Raw genomic sequence first — 19954 nt, forward strand, 5'->3', positions numbered from 1 at the left:
TGATACTGCTGAAAGAGGGGTGAAGCTTGCTTCTGGTTTCTTACATCACTCCAAAACTGAAGAAAAGTATCAGAACATTCTCCAAGTTGTTGAGAATGATCGAAAGGTTCTTCCTAACCAGCGTAAACGTTCCTCTGGAGATAGTTCAAAAACCTGGTTTCTGTATACATTATAAACATTGTTGCTATGCTAATGTGTATTATACAGTATTTAATATTGGTTTTAACTGTGTTTGTGTAGTACTGTGTCTGTATGAAATGACAAATTTTCAAAAATCGAAGTTTTTCGTTGCTTCGACAACAAAAATTCCAAAAATTTATGGAAATTAGGAGAAAAAGCAAATAAATTATCACAATAATACCCAAATATTATAATGCAAACAATACGGTACTTACTTTGACATAGGCCAATAATACATTTTATAGTTGAAAATATGCTTGTATTATTGAAAAATGTTAAAAAACAAGCAATTTTTGACTATTTTTGGTGCTGCGTAATTGTGCAATCTTTAAATCCCGTGTGCTACACCTAAATGTTGTCGAAATCAGCTAAAATTTCGCAGGTGAGTTTGTATCACCCATCCACAGAGTATGCCAAAAGAAGAGCTGATTTAGTAAAGTATTTAATTTTTGGTCGGGACCAGCCACACCCTAGTGTACGCCTTCCGACGTACACCTGACCCACGCTGCAGCCGACGACAATGTCTGTTTCCGGTTGTCTACTCTGCTTATGACTTTAATTTGGAACTACCCATTACTCGAAATCGATCACTGGGTAGAGGCAATTATCGTAAAGTTTCTTGCCCAGAGAAACAACAGCAGGTGCGGGTGGCTGGAGTCGAACATGCAGGCTCTCAACTGTGAGCCCAAAGCGCTAACCACTCGGCCACTGCTGAAAGTGGTCACGAAGATTGACTTTCTTGCCTTCCCCTCCACTTTATCTTAAATTACCGGGCGTAAGCCTGGATACGAAAAATAAACAAAGGCTGCACTCCTGAGATGTGAAACCCAAAAATCAAAGCAGGGGCTCTGTCTGCAGTTATTATTCTGCATGATTTTCTCTGAGATAGAAGCCTGGTTCACATCAGCAGTGGGGTGCAAAAGTACAATCGGCGGTCAACGGTGCCGGTTGGACAAACTGATTTGATTCACTTGCTGGATTTTTGCATTTGAAGGGTGAAGGTGAGTTGTGACTGCACTGTTGAGAGTGAGACACAGAATGTTGAAACTGAAGCTCTGCCTGGTGTCTGCTTGCCTATAGTTGTTTGATGAGCTGCCAAAACTCCACACTGGCAACACTTTCAATTGCTGCGTTGCCAAGTCAAAATTTACAAATATCAACACTTGCTGTACGGTACTGTTTGGACATGGAGAGAAATAAAGAATATACTAAGATTGTGTCTAACTTCACTGGAACGTAACAAAAAAGAAGGCTTTCAAAAAGTATGAGAAAAAAGTATGTAGCACAATTTCAATAGTAAGTTTTGAAAAATGTTGCACACTTTACAATGTGACAACTTGTATGTTTCTATTGTTATTTTTGCTTTGTCTGCAATGCCAGGAAAAAACAAGTCTATTAACTAGCTAGTATTGTTATTGGATTCTTTCAAATTGGTGTATTATTGTAAACCAAAGACATGTGCATATTGGCATAACGTTGTTTCAGATCTAAATGAGTTGCTTGTTTGTGAATGTACAGTACTTTTTGTGCCAGATCTGTTGCGTCATGGATTACTTAGCATCTAAGTTAATAAAACAACTAACTGACGCAACTATAACATTTTTATATCAAGATCATATTAATAATAATAATAAATATTTGATGTTGTAAGCACCGAGGTGCTTTTTCATGGATGCAACCTATTTCGTACCATGCACAATTCGTACCGTCAGTTCGTACCTTGAAAAGATCGAGAGAAAAAATTTAAAAAAAGCCAAAGTCGCTGATCTCAGTTTCCGCAAACAAACAAAAACTCTTAGGATCATTACCAGAAATTTTAAAATGTTTGCGGAAACTCCGATCAACCCTAACCTTTTTAAAAAATTTGCGGAAACTCTGATCAACCCTAAACTCTAACCATTTTAAAATGTTTGCAGAAACTGCGATTAGCAACTTCAGCAAACTCTTAGGATAATTACCGGAAATTTTAAAATGTTTGCGGAAAAACGGAAACTGCCAGTGGCGCCGCCAGACCTTCAACATTGAAGGGGCAAAATATTGACAGTGCAAGACAGTAGCATAGTCAAAAATTTTGAAAGGGGGGGTGTTGACAGCCGGCGGGCGAAGCCCGATGGCGTGTTCGCCGAAGGCGACACTTAGCGGCGGGGGGTCTGGGGGGCCTCCCCCAGAAAATTTTGAAAAATTACTTTCAGTTTGGTGCATTCTGAGAGCATTTTCAACAAAATTGTGGGTATAAATATTTCTGTAAAATGGTGCTGTGCGGTGGCATAGCAAAAGGATAAGATCATGTTTTCTTCGGCATTTTTCGGAAATAAAGCTAAGTCTCTCATAGGCTAAAACTTTTCTTGTAAACAATGTATTAACATCCGTAAATTCAATTTGAAACCCCCGAACCCTCCTCCCTTGGCTACGCCACTGGTGCAAGACATGCAAGACAGGGTATATTATTTAATTTTTCTTGTTTTCTACCAGGGTTGGAAAAAATGTTTAGCTTCCCGGGAATCTGTTTTTTAGAGAAAAAAGTTCCCGCGGCTTACAATCACGACAATGAGAACCTTATATTTTACTGATCTCCTGAGCTGACGTAAACCTTAAAAGTCATGTCGACATATTCTTGATGCCCCCTTATCGAAAATTGTGCTTTGTATTACCGCTTTGAAGGAGGATTACGACTATGAACAAAAGAATAAATTTTAAACTTCATTTTGAATTGAAAAGACATGACGTAATGTCTTCCAACCTTAGTTATATATTTTTTCATTACGTAACGTCTTGTAGGAATAAATTGAAAATCAGTATGATCACTCAAAATGAAAGCAATGGGAGTACGAATCCTCACTAAACCAATCAATCAATGGTCTTGTTGCAGTGAAGATGACAACCTTATATTTTACTGATCTCCGGAGCTGACGTAAACCTTAAGGTATAGATCTGTTGACTCAATGCAAATCCTTTGAAGGTTGGGGGGGGCTGCCAATTCAACTTTTTTGTATCAACAGTTGTATCTCTAAAACCACTGAGGCTGCGACTACGAGATTTCTTGACTTTTCCTAACTTTTATTCACCTCTATTGAGCTGAAATTTTGAGCAAATAAAGGTTATAAATTGAAAGATATAAGGCATTTCTCAGCACATCCTCTGAAATATTTCATATTCTGTTGTAAAACATTTTCCCATCAGCTGGATAAAAGTAATTAATTTGGCCCATGTCTCGTTAATCCTAACTGTTTCACAGCGTAAAGGGCATTGGCTGTATGTAAAATAATGTAAAAAAAATTAATCACAAAATTACAATGCATGTTCTTCATTACTCTACCAAAAAATAATGTGTAAACTCACGCTACAAATTACACTCATAAGTGACCTCAACATTTCAACGTATATGAGCAGTTCTAAAATTCACATAATAGTTGTAATTTTCGGATATGCTCAGCGTGAATAATTTTACAAAGTGAATCCCAAATTTTGAAACCGTGCCAAAATAACAGAGATATCACTCCTAAAGTATAAGAAGAATTGACAGCCCCCCCCCCCCTCCCAAACTGAGCAAGACTCCAGGAGCCCAACCTTCTAAGGCATAAAAGTCATGTCGACTTATTCTTGATGCCCCCCTTATCGACAATTGTTCTTTGTAGTACCGCTTTGAAGGTGGATTACGACTATGAACAAAAGAATAAATTTTAAACTTCAATTTGTATTGAAAATACATGACGTAATGTCTTCCAACCTTATCACATTTTTTTTATTACGTAATATTTACCACCACCAAACCACTTTTGACGATCGAATTTGTTAATTTATTATTCGATAAAATGTTTAGATGATGTCACGTCATTACGCCGATTTGAGATATAATTTCATTCATGACGTCGTATGGATGAAAAACTTTTACAAGTTTTACACTCTGCTGAGATTAAAGAAGAAACATAAATGATAAATATTGGAGAAATTGAGTCTCCTTTACAACTAAAGAATCGAACAACTCAAAACTGCTGAAACAAAACGTTTTGTTTAAGTGAAAGGATCACTGCAAGCAACCAATGCCAAAATGCGCGCGGAAGAAGTCATGGGAGTGTGAGGTATCAAAAGTTTAACAGGTTGTTATTTTTCTACATCAATGTGATGTTAGTTAAAACTTTAAAAAGTCTATATCTTTGCTTCTGTAGAAAATATTTTTATCTACTGTACAATTTAGTCATCAAGGTTTTCCATTCTTTTTTAAATAGAGAGCTTTTACCTCCCCCCCCCCCCCCCCCCCCCCCTTGCAACTTGAGTTGACTTACTTGAGGTTGGGATCCAAATATTAAAATAAATATATCAATATGTATTAATAAAAAATAAAAAAAGATGGTGCCCAAAACATTGGGGGGGCAGCTGCCCCGCCTGCCCCCCCCCTGCCGGCGCCACTGGAAACTGCTATCAGCGACTTCGGCTTTAATCTATTTTTTCTCTCGATCTTTTTAGTTTGTTTGTTTTCAGAAACACCCTAACTCTTTTAAAATTTTTGCAGAAACTCTGATCAACCCTAACTCTTTTAAAATGTTTGCGGAAACTGCGATCAGCGACTTCGGCAAACTCTTAGGATCATTACTGGAAATTTTAAAATGTTTGCGGAAAAATGGAAACTGCGATCAACAATGTTCTATTTTTTTCTCTCGATCGTTCAGTTTGTTTGTTTGCGGATACCTATAGCCTACCTAACCGATACTCCGATACCCTAACCTTGCGGACACTTCGATCAGCGACTTCGGCTTTTTTTAATTTTTTTTCTCGATCTTTTCAAGGTACGAACTGACGGTACGAATTGTTCATGGTACGAATTAGGTTGCACCCCTTTTTCATCATTCTGATATACACAACGCATTTGCTGTTAATTAGGTTAACAGCTAGTTTCATAACTAATAAGTAATATAACATATGGTACTAATAACTCTAACCATCAATAACATCTGATAACATATATCATACGGTATAAACTTTTAGAAGACACATTAGTGGGAGCAGAAAATAAAAAAATACGGTCATATACACATGAAAAATACATACACAATAATACTGTCACTTAATACCATAGGCGCCTAACTATTTTTTTGACCGTGGGGGCGAAAGCGTGTTTCATCAGCAGCAACGTAAATTCAGCAAAATGTCACGCAGATCGATGACGTAATTATGCCGTCACACTAAGATTGCTTTTATTGCCACACTCGGAGTTATCGCTACGTTCGACCTATCGTTAATTTATTATAAACAAAACTCGATCACTTCGGTTAAGCAAACACATGCCATGCGTCTGCTAGAGGTTGATGGACTGCGACTCTTTAAGCTAAGCACAACATAAAGTTCAGCAACGAACTAGATTTATTAGCAAGAAACACGAGACGAAAAGGCAAGCCTCGAAACTGAAGGCGGCCATCGTGGCCATGGCCGCGATTAACCTACAAAAATCGACATTTTGTCCACCGGGTCTCACCCTTCCGTCGGCCGCATTTGTCCGCCATGACGTTCCGAGACGATTTTACGCAAGCAGCCTTGTGAATAAAGTACCTTGCCACTTATAATCACAAAGGATTAGAAAGCAGTCAAAGTACCCGATAAATCACAATACACACTGTCTATGCTTGAGTTGTTAACATTATTGATTGACCAAGCAGCTGATGTCTGACATCCGCAGGATGCAAGTGACATCACAATACACTTTATTGATGCGACTATTCAGTCTTCGAAATTAGCGTCGGCAATAAAAATGCCAAGGTTACACGAGCGCTTGTAAGGTTAGGATTAGACATTCCTCCGAGTCGTTATGGCACAGCCATAGATTTGTTCCTTAGTCAACACCCTGATGGATCTCTATGAAAAAGGAAGAGGCGTGTGGATTGGTATCAAAGCACGAAAGCCGCAAAACGTGGACGCTTCATTGCGAACGGCAAAGACGTGATGACGCGACAACCTCGTGCTCCGATACAGCATCTGATGATTCCGATTCTGACAGCTAGTTCTTTATCAAACAGACTTTGTGTTGTTCGCAGTATCCCAATTGTGCCGAAATTATGTTAGTGTATACGTAAATCTAGGCAATCTTCTCGCAGGGAGCTATTAATTTGTTACTGGTACCTGGTTGAGCAATTGACGTTATTTTATGATAATTCAACGTTGCTAGATGTCGAATTAATGCAAAACAAACGTAACTTTCTTATTGGGCATTGTTGTTACGCAATATAACCCGCCGGGAAAATTAAATCGATTTGTGCTGACTCAAACGTTGAATCATCCCGAAATTAACTTACTTTTCCGCCCGTGAGTTATCGTGAATGACTGTAACAGCGTGCGACGTGCGTATCTTGTTGCTCGCTTTATCGCTAGTTTTGGCATTATTACATCACAACAAATCAAACAGTGCGGTCGTGATAGACTACTTTAGTATATTTTTCGCTTCTGCCAAATTAAAAATGTGCTAATTTCGAAGACTGTATGTTGATGCGTGTCGAAGTTCCGATGGCCGCCATGTGCTTGTGATTGGCCGCCGAACAGCTTGCTTCAGTCGGACACGTTTGGCTGCCGGAAAAAAAAGTTGTTTCGAGGCCTGAAAGGTTTACTAAAAGGTATACTGTATTAATGGAATGACAATGTTTTGAAAATGGAATGCAAATACTAACTTGATCATACGCTTGAAAATATACCTGTTGAAAGTAAAATCATTCATGTTTACACCAATTCAACAGCACGTCACCTTGAATAAATTTAGAAGTGGCTGACATCCGTAAACAGCCCTTGAAAATAGTTACGGAGAGACGTTTGATTAATTTTTCCGCTTGACATTTCTCTCTTTTCACTACAATGTCGCAACTTATGACTGACCTGCTTTCAATTCGCTGTCAAACGCCGGTTTTCGTGTTGTAGATGAAACAAAAGATGCACATATTCCCGCCTTTGATCGGGTTTCTATGGCAACGGTCGTGTGTGCGCAATGCGGTTTGTACCAGCCCTTGTTGCGTTGGTTAATGTTAGTGGTTACCTCGGGCCGAGACTTCGAGTTCATTTTCACAGCGAGCGATTCACTGCAGAGGTTTCGACTTTCGAAAGCGACATCGAGTCTGTTTGCAAGTGCATAAAGCTAAACGCACGCTCCGTGTCTACGTAGCAAATTGTGTTGTTTTTGGGTGCGTCTGCAGACGTTAAATCAATGTAAAATGACAGATTTTGTTGTCTGGTGTGGGATTGTAGCATCGCTGCTCGTTCTGGTGATTATTTATCGCGAAGCTGTTGTGGTGTGCATTTAAAAAATGTTTTCCTGCTGCCGATCGCTAGTTTATCTATTGTTTTATGTACCAATACAGCATAAAAGTTGCCCCCACGGAGAAATATGCGTGGGGGCCGGGCCCCCACGGGTTAGGCGCCTATGCTTAATACATAACATCATAAGATGATTTCAAGGTAAATTATAAAAGGAATTTTTTCTAGTTGTAAGTTTAGATAGCACAACATTGCATTATTTTTTGATTCAGCATGAATATACCGGTAGCTCACCTATACGCAAACACTGCTTTGCATCAGTTTTACAGAACTCGTTAATGGATAGAAATGCTTAGCAGTTTCAAAATATTGCATTTGTTAAATGAGCTATTGAAAAGAACTTTGATCGTACTGTAATTTAAGAAAGGTTATGTTGGATCTTTCAAGAATATTTGTTATTTATATATAATTGTTTCTATTTAGACGTGATATATTATAATGCTTATAGTTATAGGCATTCCGGTACCACCTTGTAAATAAATTCTGGAAAAAGAGGGTTGTCAACAAACCGGTATATCATTTTAATTTTAGCTTTTCGAATTTGTTAACCAGCTATGCATCTCATATAAAACTTTGTATACCGCATTATTTATAATGTATGATATTATCATATCAACACTTTGCTGTAACTGTTCTTCATTTATGTTTTCGTGTTCGTAAAGTCACGGTTATTTTCCCCAAAGAAAAAACGCGACTCGACACAACCTGGCGATTGACTGTTTCAACAAGACAATTGCATGTTTTTCCAACATAGAACAACCTATTCCAATGAAGATCGGGTGTAACATCAGGCAACCCGTACGCTAGATGATCTTACACTGGTTAAGATCCACCCAGAAAATATCCCCCAGAAAAATACTTTTCCAAATTCCATTAAATAGTTTCAGTTTTCTATTAAGGAGAATAATTATCAGAGGTATTTTATCGGGGGCATTATTTATCAGGTTGGACTTAGAGATATTTAAGAGTAGATTTTTTCTGGGACATGTTTACCTAAATTTAAAATAAAAAACTTGCCTAATATCAACTGATTGTATGAAGTAGGCTCTAGCGTTTTAAATGATTATGGTAAAAGGCTTGAAAGTGTCATAGGGTAAAACCTTGTAGGGTTATAGTTGATTAATAGACTATGTGGTCGGCTCATTGTCTTTCTGTCAGTACCGTAATGAGTATGGAAAATCGAGCAACTTTTGCAGTGTATATTGTATAAAGAATTCAGCTTGCACATTTAAACATGAACTGTTTCTGACAAGTAGTAGTCCAGTTTTAATCCGGTGATGTCCCAGTTACCAAGGGTGGCCGGATTCACCCCAAAGTGCCGCAATCGCCTTCACACCCTGCCTCCACATTGATCTGTCTAACGCGTCCTCTCTTGTCAAGCCCACCTTGCTGCCTTCCTCCTCAACTTGCCAACAAATAAACCATTAATTTATTTTATGTGTAGAAAATACAGAAGAAATACAGTCAAGTGATATAATTATTGAGTCCTTGTGGCATAGGTGCCAGATATTATTGCATTTGCAGTGTCCAAAGTTTTTACTGGAATGGTGAGTTTCTAGGTACTAGGCCTAAATGTGTACATCGGATACAATTTTGCAGGTACCAAATAGTCATAGTTTTTAAATTAATTTAAGACCCAGTTACTTTAATGTTTTTTAATCAGTGTGATGAATGTGCGTGAAGGATTTCTTTGCCCTATTTGTGTACAAGACCTCGGTTCCTTCCAGAAGTTGCAACAACACTTTGAACTCTCTCACAGTACTGAAGACAAAGCAGTATTTAATCAAATAAAAGGTGATGCAACTAATAACATTTTTTTTAAAGATTTGCTGTATTGTTAGTATTAACAGGTAACAAAACATTTATATTTTTGCACCATATTTAACAAAGCTATGGTACTCTATTTTTTGTGAATTCAAAAATAATTTGTTATCTTGATTTTGTTCCAAATTAAATTCTTGTAACGACTTTTGACCAAAAGAGATTTGTTTTAAACTGCCCTATAACTAACCCTTTTTATCACAAATGTTTTGAGAGTTGTGGACTTGATTATTATTATAATGCCAGTAGCAGTGGTGCCACGGCTTGTGTTTTAGCACAAGATCTTGTGTTTTTACTTTTGATCTTGTGCTCTTGTGCTTTCCGGTCGATTTTTGGCTAAATCTTGTGTTTTTTAGTCAAAGTCAAAATAACCGTTGCTATCATGGTTTGAGTTTGGTAGAGAATTAAGGACTGGCACTAAAAGGTTTTGGTAACTAGGTTTCTGGTACCGTACTTAGGCATATTGACCAATTTAACACATTGAGTTATCAAGCCTGACAAGATTAGTTAAAAATTTGATCTGAAGAGAGTACGATATGTGCTCGTCGCCAGACTCAGAGGTTGTGTTGCTAGGTAACAAGAGCAACGAAAAGTGTACATCAGCATTAAATAATAACAATCATTCACCAAGTCCCAAAACAAAAAAGTGGTATAAACAGCCTTTCAATCGTCAATAGTTGAATGATCCTGATTTTAAAAGTTTGATGCAAGAAGACAAAACTGATCGCTATGTAGCCTTTTGTAAGATTTGTGATATTGAATTAAAGACCACGAATTGAAAGAGAACAGTGATTTAGTAAGCATGTATCTTCTCTAAACTGTTGATTTCAGAGTCATGTTATTCTTCAAATTGGCACAAAATGGGTCGCAAAGGTTCGATTTTGCAATCTTGTGCTTTTGTATCCAAATCTTGTGCTTTTTTTTTTAAATCTTGTGCTTTTTCCAAATTTGCTGGCCGGTAGGCAAGGGTGCCATCCAGTGTTCCCTCTAAGAAAATTTTACGCTGAGCAAATATTTGATTTAGTGAGCATGAGCATTTTAATGCTAAATTAAAATGAATTACCAACAGAAAATGTAATTACTGTATTATAAATAGTAAAACCAGTCTTCAGAGTCGAAACTGGAAAATAGGCTATCTTTTGCAAGCTAAGTAATAGAGTTAGTTGCATCCACGAGTGTGGAGTGTTTGTGAAGCAAAGACAAAGGATTGTGATGTAACAAAAGGGTACTGTATGCTCATGTGCATCAGCACAGGGTATAAATGCGATAAGCGCTCTGTCCAAAAATAATGTTGAAGATCATTTTACTTTTAAATTTGGAAATTGCAAGTGCGCAAGAATGAGATTTTACTGCGCAAATAGTCTGGTGGTACTGCGCATTTGCTCAGTTGCGCACCTTAGAGGGAACACTGGTGCCATCGACATGGACCCCAATATAAGGATAACCAAAAAGTTGAATTTTCATACGAAACAAACGTTTTTAAACAAATCTTTGCATTTATACAATACAAGCCCTGACGTATCAGATGCCATATTTTTTGCCAGAAACAATCTGTTTACAGCAACTTCTTGTTCATAGAAAATACTTTGTGCATCTCACGCAGGGATATCTATCTCACGACAGCTCAGGTCTAGGTTTACCTTTACTTGTCATTTCACTAAGCCTTTTCCTTTCCTTTGTCCACTGAACCAAAACAAGGGAGAACACTTGTACCATTAATGCATTACTGACTGGAAGAGAGGAGATAATGTTAACCAGCTTGTAGAGCAACGGAAAAGAGTCTTCTCCAGTAAAGATCTTTATCCACTTGTCCTTAGGTTCAACCTTGCGGAACACATCATCTGAGATCTTCTCGAGCAGAGCATTAATTGCAGATACCTCATCAAACAATTTATCATGTCATTGCCATTGGTAGATCAATTTGCTTTGCCAATCTCTTAGTTGCCTCGTACTCAAGTGTTTGATCTCTTAGCAGGGTCCAGTTGATGTGCAATTGTGCGTTGGATGGTTCTCAAATCGATACCACTTAGTGATATACAGTATTCCAAACAAGATAGAAGTTTTGTAATTGTTGAAAATAAGGACAAGTCAAAAACAACAAAGACATTTCTTAGAAAGGACAATAATTTTTTCCAAGACATTGCCCTTCAAAATAAGGATAAATCTTAGAAATAGGGACAGTATGACAACCCTGTATTGTATCCAGACTATGCCTTGCTGTTTCTGCCTATCTGTTTTGTTGCATCTTTTTACATTTTGTCACTTCTACATTTTCTGCACCTCTGCTATGTTTGGCATATACTGTACTGTATAGTGTATATATTGTTATTTGTTTTGATGGTCAGAAATAAAAACAAACTGAACTGATCTGCGATTCACAATATAGGCTACTGTAATGTATGCTTATCACAATAAGCTCAAAATGAAGTAATTTTATTTGGTAAATATTTAGCACAACAACAATATGTATAATTTCTGTGGTGCTATTGCTTAGGTGGAGTTTTTCCAATTATTCTAGATAAAAAACATTTCTTTTTAATTTTAATGCGACTCATGTTGCCAAACTCCTCGTGGTGAGTCCTGGTAATTCAAATTTATGAAGCGAATGGCAACAATCAGAGATTGCAACTCACAGGGCACCCGGGGTTTTAGAAGGATAAACCCTCGGCCCCAGTGTCCAACGAGAGACATTCATCCTCCTGTCAGAGTAACAATCTTCTCAAACGCAAGAAGATTTCTTTTTAATGGAGAATTTCACTTTATTGATAACTCCTAAGTTCTAAACTCATTCTTCTTTTTAGGTTTATTTAACAAAGCTAAGGGTAAGGCTAAAGGTCGATTTTTGAAGCAAGATGAAGTAAACGAATTGTTGACCTCTCCACACGACCATGTTCAGCAACAAGATGCTTTCACTGTTTCAATTTGGGATGTCCAAGAATTAGGTACCATATCAAAAATTATTCGTAACAGCTATACTTTCAACTAGTATTGGATAGAATTTACTATCAGCTTGTATGAAACCAGAAATTGCTTTTGTTCACTCCCCTACACTTTTTTAGCGACAGCCCTAATCCTTATTTATGACACAATTCGCAAAGGAGCTTTGCCATAGTATTGTATGTTCCTTGTTTACTGCGCTGAAATTGTGTGAATTGAGCTGTATTTAAATAGGTGATGGGATTTGATAAAATAAACATGTTTTTGAAAACTGAGATGTTAGTTTAATTTTAGTAAGAAATATGTTTTCTTCCAATCTACCAATGTTACAAGATAATATATGCATGATTGTGGATAGTCACACTCAACTATGATTGTTTTTATATTCAGGCATCACACGATCTTACTTTGAAGACTTCAAGAAAATTAGGCATTCTAAAATTGACAGATTTGTTATTGAATCTAACAAAGTGTTGATTAGGCTAGACAAGGTATATTAGTGTTACACTTAGCCCTACTTATGTTGTTCTTTTATAACAGATATGTTTTTTTGAGATCAGTTGGGGCGTATAATAACTGCGGCACTAAATGCAATTAACAGGTGTCATTATGCCAGCAAATATTAATTATTCATGGGCATGTCTTCATCAATTTTTAGTCAAAGTGCGAGGATGAAACCACCAAATCTCATTTTCTGGTGCTCTACCAAAACACCATCCATACATTTTTTTCAACTTAATACTTACTGCATGCAGTAGTCCTTAGCACAATTCAACGCACCATTTCACGTTTGTGTGTTGGGTCTTAACATTTCTGAAATTTGTGTTCATCGCATTGCTTCTCTAACACACTGTATTATTTTTAACTCTTGTTTTATAACAGCTTCTTTTTTTCGGCGTGCATGACAAAGCCAAGAGAAAAGGTATATACTGTTGTTGCTTACATTGTTTCATGCTTAAATGCCTTTTCTTGTGATTATTTGCTCTTCCCAAAGATATTTGATGAAAAGCCTGGTACAATAATCTGATGCATGGTGATGTAAATTATACGCACAGTATCTATTTGCTTTCAGTTAGTCAATAACATTTTTCCTCCTTACCCTATTGATACTGTATGGATGATATTATATAGGTACTTCATATTGTATTGTTCATAAAAATATCCTTTTTATCGATAGAATTTGAACAAACCTTGGTTCCATGGGTAAAGGACGCTGATGTCCCTTATTGTCCAACCTGTGGGGATCGATTTAATGTGGCCCGGAGAAGGCACCATTGTCGACTATGTGGCGCTATAATGTGCAAGACATGTTCTCTGTTCATTTCTTTTGAATTTGCAGGTAAAAATTGATTTTAGTACTGAACTGCAAGGTCTTACACTTTTGATTTGTCTCTCCATAGTTAAAGCGATAAACGGCTGGGTACCTCTGTAAACTAAAATACGGCAGTGTGTCAGTTGTTCAAACATACTGTCAAAATTAATCCTCAGGAGCAAGTTTGTAAGTTTATGGACCCAGGGTGAGTACCTCTAGTAGTTGTCAATCAGTGTGATTGACATAAAACTTACTGAAGAATCATGACATGGAAATTAACGTGCTAAAACGGTCTTGTATTTTTGTAAATCAATCTGTGTTCATAATTTCCAATTGAATTCATGAGAAGACAATGATTGATTTGCACAGCTGAAGCGGTGCAAGCGCTGAAAAAGCTGCCTTCCAGTCGACCGCGTACGCAATCGCTCAAAGTGTCTCTGCCGCCGGAAATAGACCAGGAACTTCGCACAAGGTGCTGTCATGAATGTCACAAGCTGCTCATAAAACGCAAAGATCAACTAGATCACCAGACCCATCAGCCACCGGTAGCACTGTTATATGAGGTGAGCTGTGAGATGATGGTGTACTTTCTGGTCTGTGCTAGCGGCGATATTAAAGCTTACACGGACGAGTTTGCTTTTTTTTTGGTATACGGCTTGACCAGTCTTTGCGTTGTTATTTGTTGTTAATTATTTCTCACTGATAATTTTTGTCACTCCACTGTCAACCTGTAAGTAAGCTTATTTGTAGATTTAGGGCTATCTTTTTCGTGTCCTGTTTATTCTTTGTTGCTTTACAGAAGCTACACAGCGCTATGGAAAGTGCAGCCACGTACTCACCGGAATATAAAAAGATGGCTGAATCACTAAAGTAAGTTATGGTATATATACAGTAGGGTGTTTCATTTTTTCACCATTTTTGAAATTCAAAATGCCTGGGGTCCCATCTGGTGGTATTTGGGGAAAAAAGTTTACACCCCAAATTTTTTTCAATTATGACGTCATATTGAGGTGGTCCACGAGGTTTGAAATTTTTGGGCCTCAAAATCTCGAAATTTGGGCGTATCTCCGGAACCACACATCATAGATCGACAAAATTAGTATCAAAATGCGCAGAAGGGTCGGTTTCCTATACCTGATGTAGAGAATATTAAGGTCTATCTGCTTGAGAAAAAAAGTTATTTCAAAAAATTTGATTTTCGGTCTATTTTCTCCTGATGAACAGAGATCAGGTGATCAAGATAATAAGTTTTTCTGTATTTTTCCACTCTTGGAAGCTGCTATTGCGTAATAATAGTCCTTGTTCGTTTTGCAAGAGACGAAAGGGTAATAATTGAAGGTAATGCTATTATAATGATGATGATGGCTATTCCTCGTCGAGGATATTATAATGTAACCGTTGAGGAAGAGGTATGTATGCTCACCTGCTTTAGATTTTGATTAAGTGTCATTATGGCATTAAGGCCAAGTATTAGTAAGTCGATGCAAAACTTCAAGGAATCGGAGAAAAATGTGCTTCCCCTTAATTCAGATATAATCATCACTATTTTTACTTGAGGAAGAGAGTACGGTAGCCGAAACTAATCCCAAGTTTTTGAAGAAAATACGGTACTCTATTTCAAAGATTTGAAAGATGAACTGCTGAAAGATGTAGTTGGCATATGGAACAAAACTGGTCTTCCAGTGCTTAGCAAACAGAGAATTGAAGCCAAGTTAAAAGACGTGATAGAGAAGTACAATGCAGCAAGAAAAAAAGAAATGAAACGCAGAGGTAATGAGGTTAATCAAGAATGGTTACAGAACTTGTTCGATATATGTGCATGTAAGTGAAGTGTTCGATCTCCGAAAATCTGGTTGTTTTTCAAAAGAAACTCTCTTGCACCTGTGAACTCGAAAACCGAGTCCAGGAGAAAGAAATCGCTTTCTTGAAAGAGCAGCAAAAAGATTGAAAAATGCTTATCAGTGGCGTAGATGTCAACCATGTAGAAAAGGCTTTAGAACGGGAAAATCATAAAAGGAGGTGGGAAACGAGCAGTGAAGTTGAACAACCGAGCACTTCTGGCATACAATCTGCCAAAGCATCGGCATTACTATGTTCGAAACAAAGAAAAAGAAATGAAGCAGTTAGATGTCTACACAGTAGCGAAAGCGACTCTGATGGGGATATGAATTAGGAAGATGATAGGGAATACGAGCCTCTGAAACCAGCTATTGGGGGAAAAGTGTACAAGAAAGTACATTCTTTTTCAATAAATGATAGAAGTTGTTTACTTGCTGATCGTAGGATGACTTCGGTACGCCAACAGTCAGATCTTATGAGGTCGGTTCTTGGAAAAGATCAAATAGCTGCAGCACCTTCGACAGTATACCGCCAACGACAAAAAACAAGAGAAAAATCTCTGATGGAAAGTGAGAACCTTCTCAACTCAGCTTCTGCCATGCAGTTATGTTATGATGGGCGCGTTGTCGATAAAATAGATCGATACGTTTTCTTGGGTCAACTTGTTGATGATAATGGCATGAAGCACGAAAGTGTGCTTGCTGTTAAATATTTTCCCAAAATTGTGTCGGTCACTGCAGCACTGATTTTTGACACCATCATCCAGGAGGCTTGCAGAGTTCACCTATCCCAAGTATATTCAGTCATGGCTGATACGACTGCTCTCAATACAGGAAAAAAGTCCGGAGTCAATACTCGACTGGTCAATTATTATAATGATGAAGTTGGTCATGATATTCATACCCTTAAATGTATGTCCCACATAAACGAAATATATCTTTCCCACGTCATTTCTTTTGTGGACGGCGCCAAGAAGGGACCCGGAGCAATGCAAGATGGGGCTTTGCTTAACCAGATAGCAAGACTAGACAAGCCCAGTACTGAAACCTTAACACCAACTATTACTACGCAATAACAGCTTCCAAGAGTGGAAAAATACAGAAAAACTTATTATCTTGATCACCTGATCTCTGTTCATCAGGAGAAAATAGACCGAAAATCAGATTTTTTGAAATAACTTTTTTTCTCAAGCAGATAGACCTTAATATTCTCTACATCAGGTATAGGAAACCGACCCTTCTGCGCATTTTGATACTAATTTTGTCGATCTATGATGTGTGGTTCCGGAGATACGCCCAAATTTCGAGATTTTGAGGCCCAAAAATTTCAAACCTCGTGGACCACCTCAATATGACGTCATAATTGAAAAAAAATTGGGGTGTAAACTTTTTTCCCCAAATACCACCAGATGGGACCCCAGGCATTTTGAATTTCAAAAGTGGTGAAAAAATGAAACACCCTAATATACAGTCACTAATACTATGCTTTGATTGCTAACATTAACATGATCACGAGTTTGATAGAAAAGCAATGTTGTTGAACCACAAGCAGATCAAACCAAGCAACCACACGGCATTTCACATTTTATATCTGTTACGTTAAATGTCGTGTCGCTGCTTGGTTTTGTCTGCTTGGTATGATCAAGCTACGGTACGCATTTCATGAGAGGCGTGGCGTGGTATCGTTAATTTTCTCAAGTTTTCTTTTCGTTACAATCCTCAGCGATATTGTTATTGTTTCTTCCACAGGGTTTCTTCATAAATTCAACGCCTTGTGTGAGGCTTAGCTATCATGGTAGATACTGCGTGTGTCATTGCAGGGTTCTCTTCAACAAATGTTGAAAAGCTTTGCAATTCACCTTACGGTGTGTATATTGTATATTTCCAGTAACGGGGAGGAAGACTGTGATCTGAATAAAGCAAATGAAATGAGATTTAAATTAATGAAGTTGTACGAAACAATTGACGTGATCAGCAAGAAGATTGCCAGTCTTGATACAAATGAAGATGATAATCCCCCTCTTCCTACTGCACTGCGCCTGCAACGTTCCATCCGCCTAGCCTCTCACTCCTACTTGCAGGTAACTTTGTGAATCGAAAATCCCTTTTTTTACAAATTTGCTAATTTTTAATAAGAAAGTTAGCTGCTCTTTTAAAAAGCTTCAATGAAAATATAAGTTCAGTTCTGCAGTGTGCTGGTTGTTTTATCTTCATGCGAAATCGAGATATCAATCTATTCCTGGTTTATTTTTCAGGAAAATATGCTAACATTGCAATCGTTGCCGTCACTCCCCAAGCTGGAGGTTCTACGCAAAGAAAAACGAAAAGCTCAAGAAATCCATCTGCGTCGAGAGATGGAGAAAGTTGAAAAGGAGAGGGAAGAAGCTTTAAAGCTTCAAGAATTAGAACGACTCAACAAACAAAGTCAAACACAGAAGAAGTAAGATAGTTTCAAAATAACTATTGCGGTTATTCGTTAGCCTACAACTTTTTTTATCTCCTTATATTGTTTTTGTAGACAAATGGATTCCAAATTACAGCAGCCAGGTATTATATTAAGCGACGGTTGGACTTCGGAAAGCAACATGACCAGTAGTAATTCCAGAAATGGACCTTTTGATGAATATGAACAAGATCCTATTATGGAACAGATTATGTACGTCAAGGAAATGATTTTACAAGCTAAATCTGCCGGTAGAACAGAAGAAGTGAAAAGTCTTTCGATGAACTTGGTTGAATTAGAAAGAGAAAGTCAACAGCAACGAAAAGCTTTGGCTTTGACCACCTTGACCGTTTCGTCCCCACTGGATCGGGCAGAAATTCAAAATCGTACCCTCTTCTCCCTTAAAAATGACAATGATTCTTCCACGAATACTGCAAATCCATTTTTAGAAGGTGTTGATGAGAACAATCCTTTTCTTGCCAATAATGAAAGCGATTCTTTACCTGATAAGAACAATCCTTTTCTTACCAATAATGAAAGCGATTGTTTTCCTGATGAGAACAATCCTTTTCTTACCAATAATGAAAGTAATCCTTTTCTGTGACGACGCAAAACCAAATACATTGACGAAGTGCAGTTCAATCTATCGTTTATATCACCGTTTGTGCTTTTCGTTATTGCTGTGTGAATTATTTCTTGCACTTTTACACTCTGAAGTGTTCCAGTTAATTATATAAACTTCATATTAATTTTTTTCTATAATTTGCTTACCACATGTAAACTCTGAAGCAACAACACAGCTGGATTCAACACGGATTTTCATGTACACTTTCTGTAACTCTCCAAACTCAGTATTCCAGAAAGCCGACTCAACATTGAAGAACAAGTGCAATAGTCCGGAGAAGTTAAACCAGTTCAATCATGCGCAAAAAATTCTTGTTCTCAATAAGTGAATGGGAAGAGATATACCACAACAATCGATTTTCTATTTATATCATTCAATAGACCTTTTGCATAACAAACCAACAGAGCGTGACGTTGGAGTCGTGAACGACTAGCCGCTGTTCACAATGCTGTGCGATAGGGTTAGTGGCGTAGTTTGCAGGCGAGTAAATTGTTTAACGTTTGCTTTAGCTGTTGTTTTGTGGTCTTTACAGGCGTGTATCAGTGTTTCAGTATAATTTGCCAGAAAATAAAACTCTTTTAAGTTGTAAACTTAGGCTACAGAAGTGTAAACCTTCGACCAGTTCTTTGCTGTATTGGAAGCGATCTTGCCAGGCAAAGATAGGAAGAATTTCCTGTATTACACAGCTTCAAAAGCTAAGCATGCAAATCAAAATATTGATGCAGAACTTAATGACGAGGCTACTTTCGAAATACCTCAAAATGCTACAGGAGCACTGCATCTACATAGATTAGCGGTGGAAGATTGAATTTTTGCTGGTGTTGAAGCTTCGCCTGGGTTTGTTTTATACAGACTTAAAGCACAAGGTTTGGTATTAGTTCTGCATTCGTACTGTACTGTACATCGTATTTTTCATTCATGAATGCACCTCATGTATTTAAGGTTGATTGGTTTGAACATATTCCCTCATCGTGACGTTATCATAGCAACCATGAAGCCAGACTTCTAAAAGGACTACCCAAGCACCATGATCATCATCGACTGCACTGAAGTAGGCCTACGTCTCGAAACACTGTCCTCACTTCACCGTCAGTCGCAAACGCACTCGAACTATAAAAGTACGAACACTGCAAAGGCATTAGTCATTAGTGAGAGTTGATCCAAATGGGGGTAATATGTTTGTATTTCAGTTGTACACTGGTAATGTGAGTGACAAAGAAATATATCAGAGGAGTGGATTTTTTCACCTTTTGAAGCAGAAAATAGCTGCTAATGAACTGCACGTCATGATGCTGTTATGGCCGATAAAGGGTTTCTTATAGAAAAAGACTTAGCCTACATGGTATTGGTCTACATTTGAATATCTCACCGTTCCTAGGCAGAAGGCCTCAAATGAGTGAGGACAAAGTGTTGAATAAACGAAGTATTGCACGCCATCGCATTCATGTAGAGAGGACCATAAAAAAATTTGTCAATTTCACATCTTCGACAGGAAAATACCAGTGACT

At 37.7% G+C, this 19954-nt stretch overlaps 2 protein-coding genes across 2 annotated transcripts; both read left to right on the forward strand.

The window, feature by feature from the left end:
* The first annotated feature begins 9137 nt into the window (after positions 1 to 9137).
* Positions 9138 to 19034, forward strand: LOC145778201 (rabenosyn-5-like). Its single transcript, XM_082589655.1, has 10 exons — positions 9138 to 9264; positions 12093 to 12233; positions 12619 to 12719; positions 13111 to 13150; positions 13406 to 13567; positions 13910 to 14103; positions 14340 to 14410; positions 17267 to 17459; positions 17634 to 17818; positions 17897 to 19034. Exons 1-10 carry the CDS (start codon positions 9138 to 9140, stop codon positions 18423 to 18425), a joined length of 1743 nt encoding a protein of 580 aa, XP_082445781.1. The 3' UTR covers positions 18426 to 19034.
* Positions 14479 to 16794, forward strand: LOC145778202 (uncharacterized). The gene is made up of 2 exons (XM_082589656.1): positions 14479 to 14694; positions 15860 to 16794. The coding sequence occupies exon 2, from the start codon at positions 15942 to 15944 to the stop codon at positions 16452 to 16454; it is 513 nt and encodes a 170-aa protein (XP_082445782.1). The 5' UTR covers positions 14479 to 14694; positions 15860 to 15941; the 3' UTR covers positions 16455 to 16794.
* Positions 19035 to 19954: the final 920 nt, after the last annotated feature.

The sequence above is a fragment of the Aplidium turbinatum genome, chromosome 10 (genome assembly GCF_918807975.1).
Source record: "Aplidium turbinatum chromosome 10, kaAplTurb1.1, whole genome shotgun sequence".
Classification (NCBI taxonomy): Eukaryota; Metazoa; Chordata; class Ascidiacea; order Aplousobranchia; family Polyclinidae; genus Aplidium; species Aplidium turbinatum.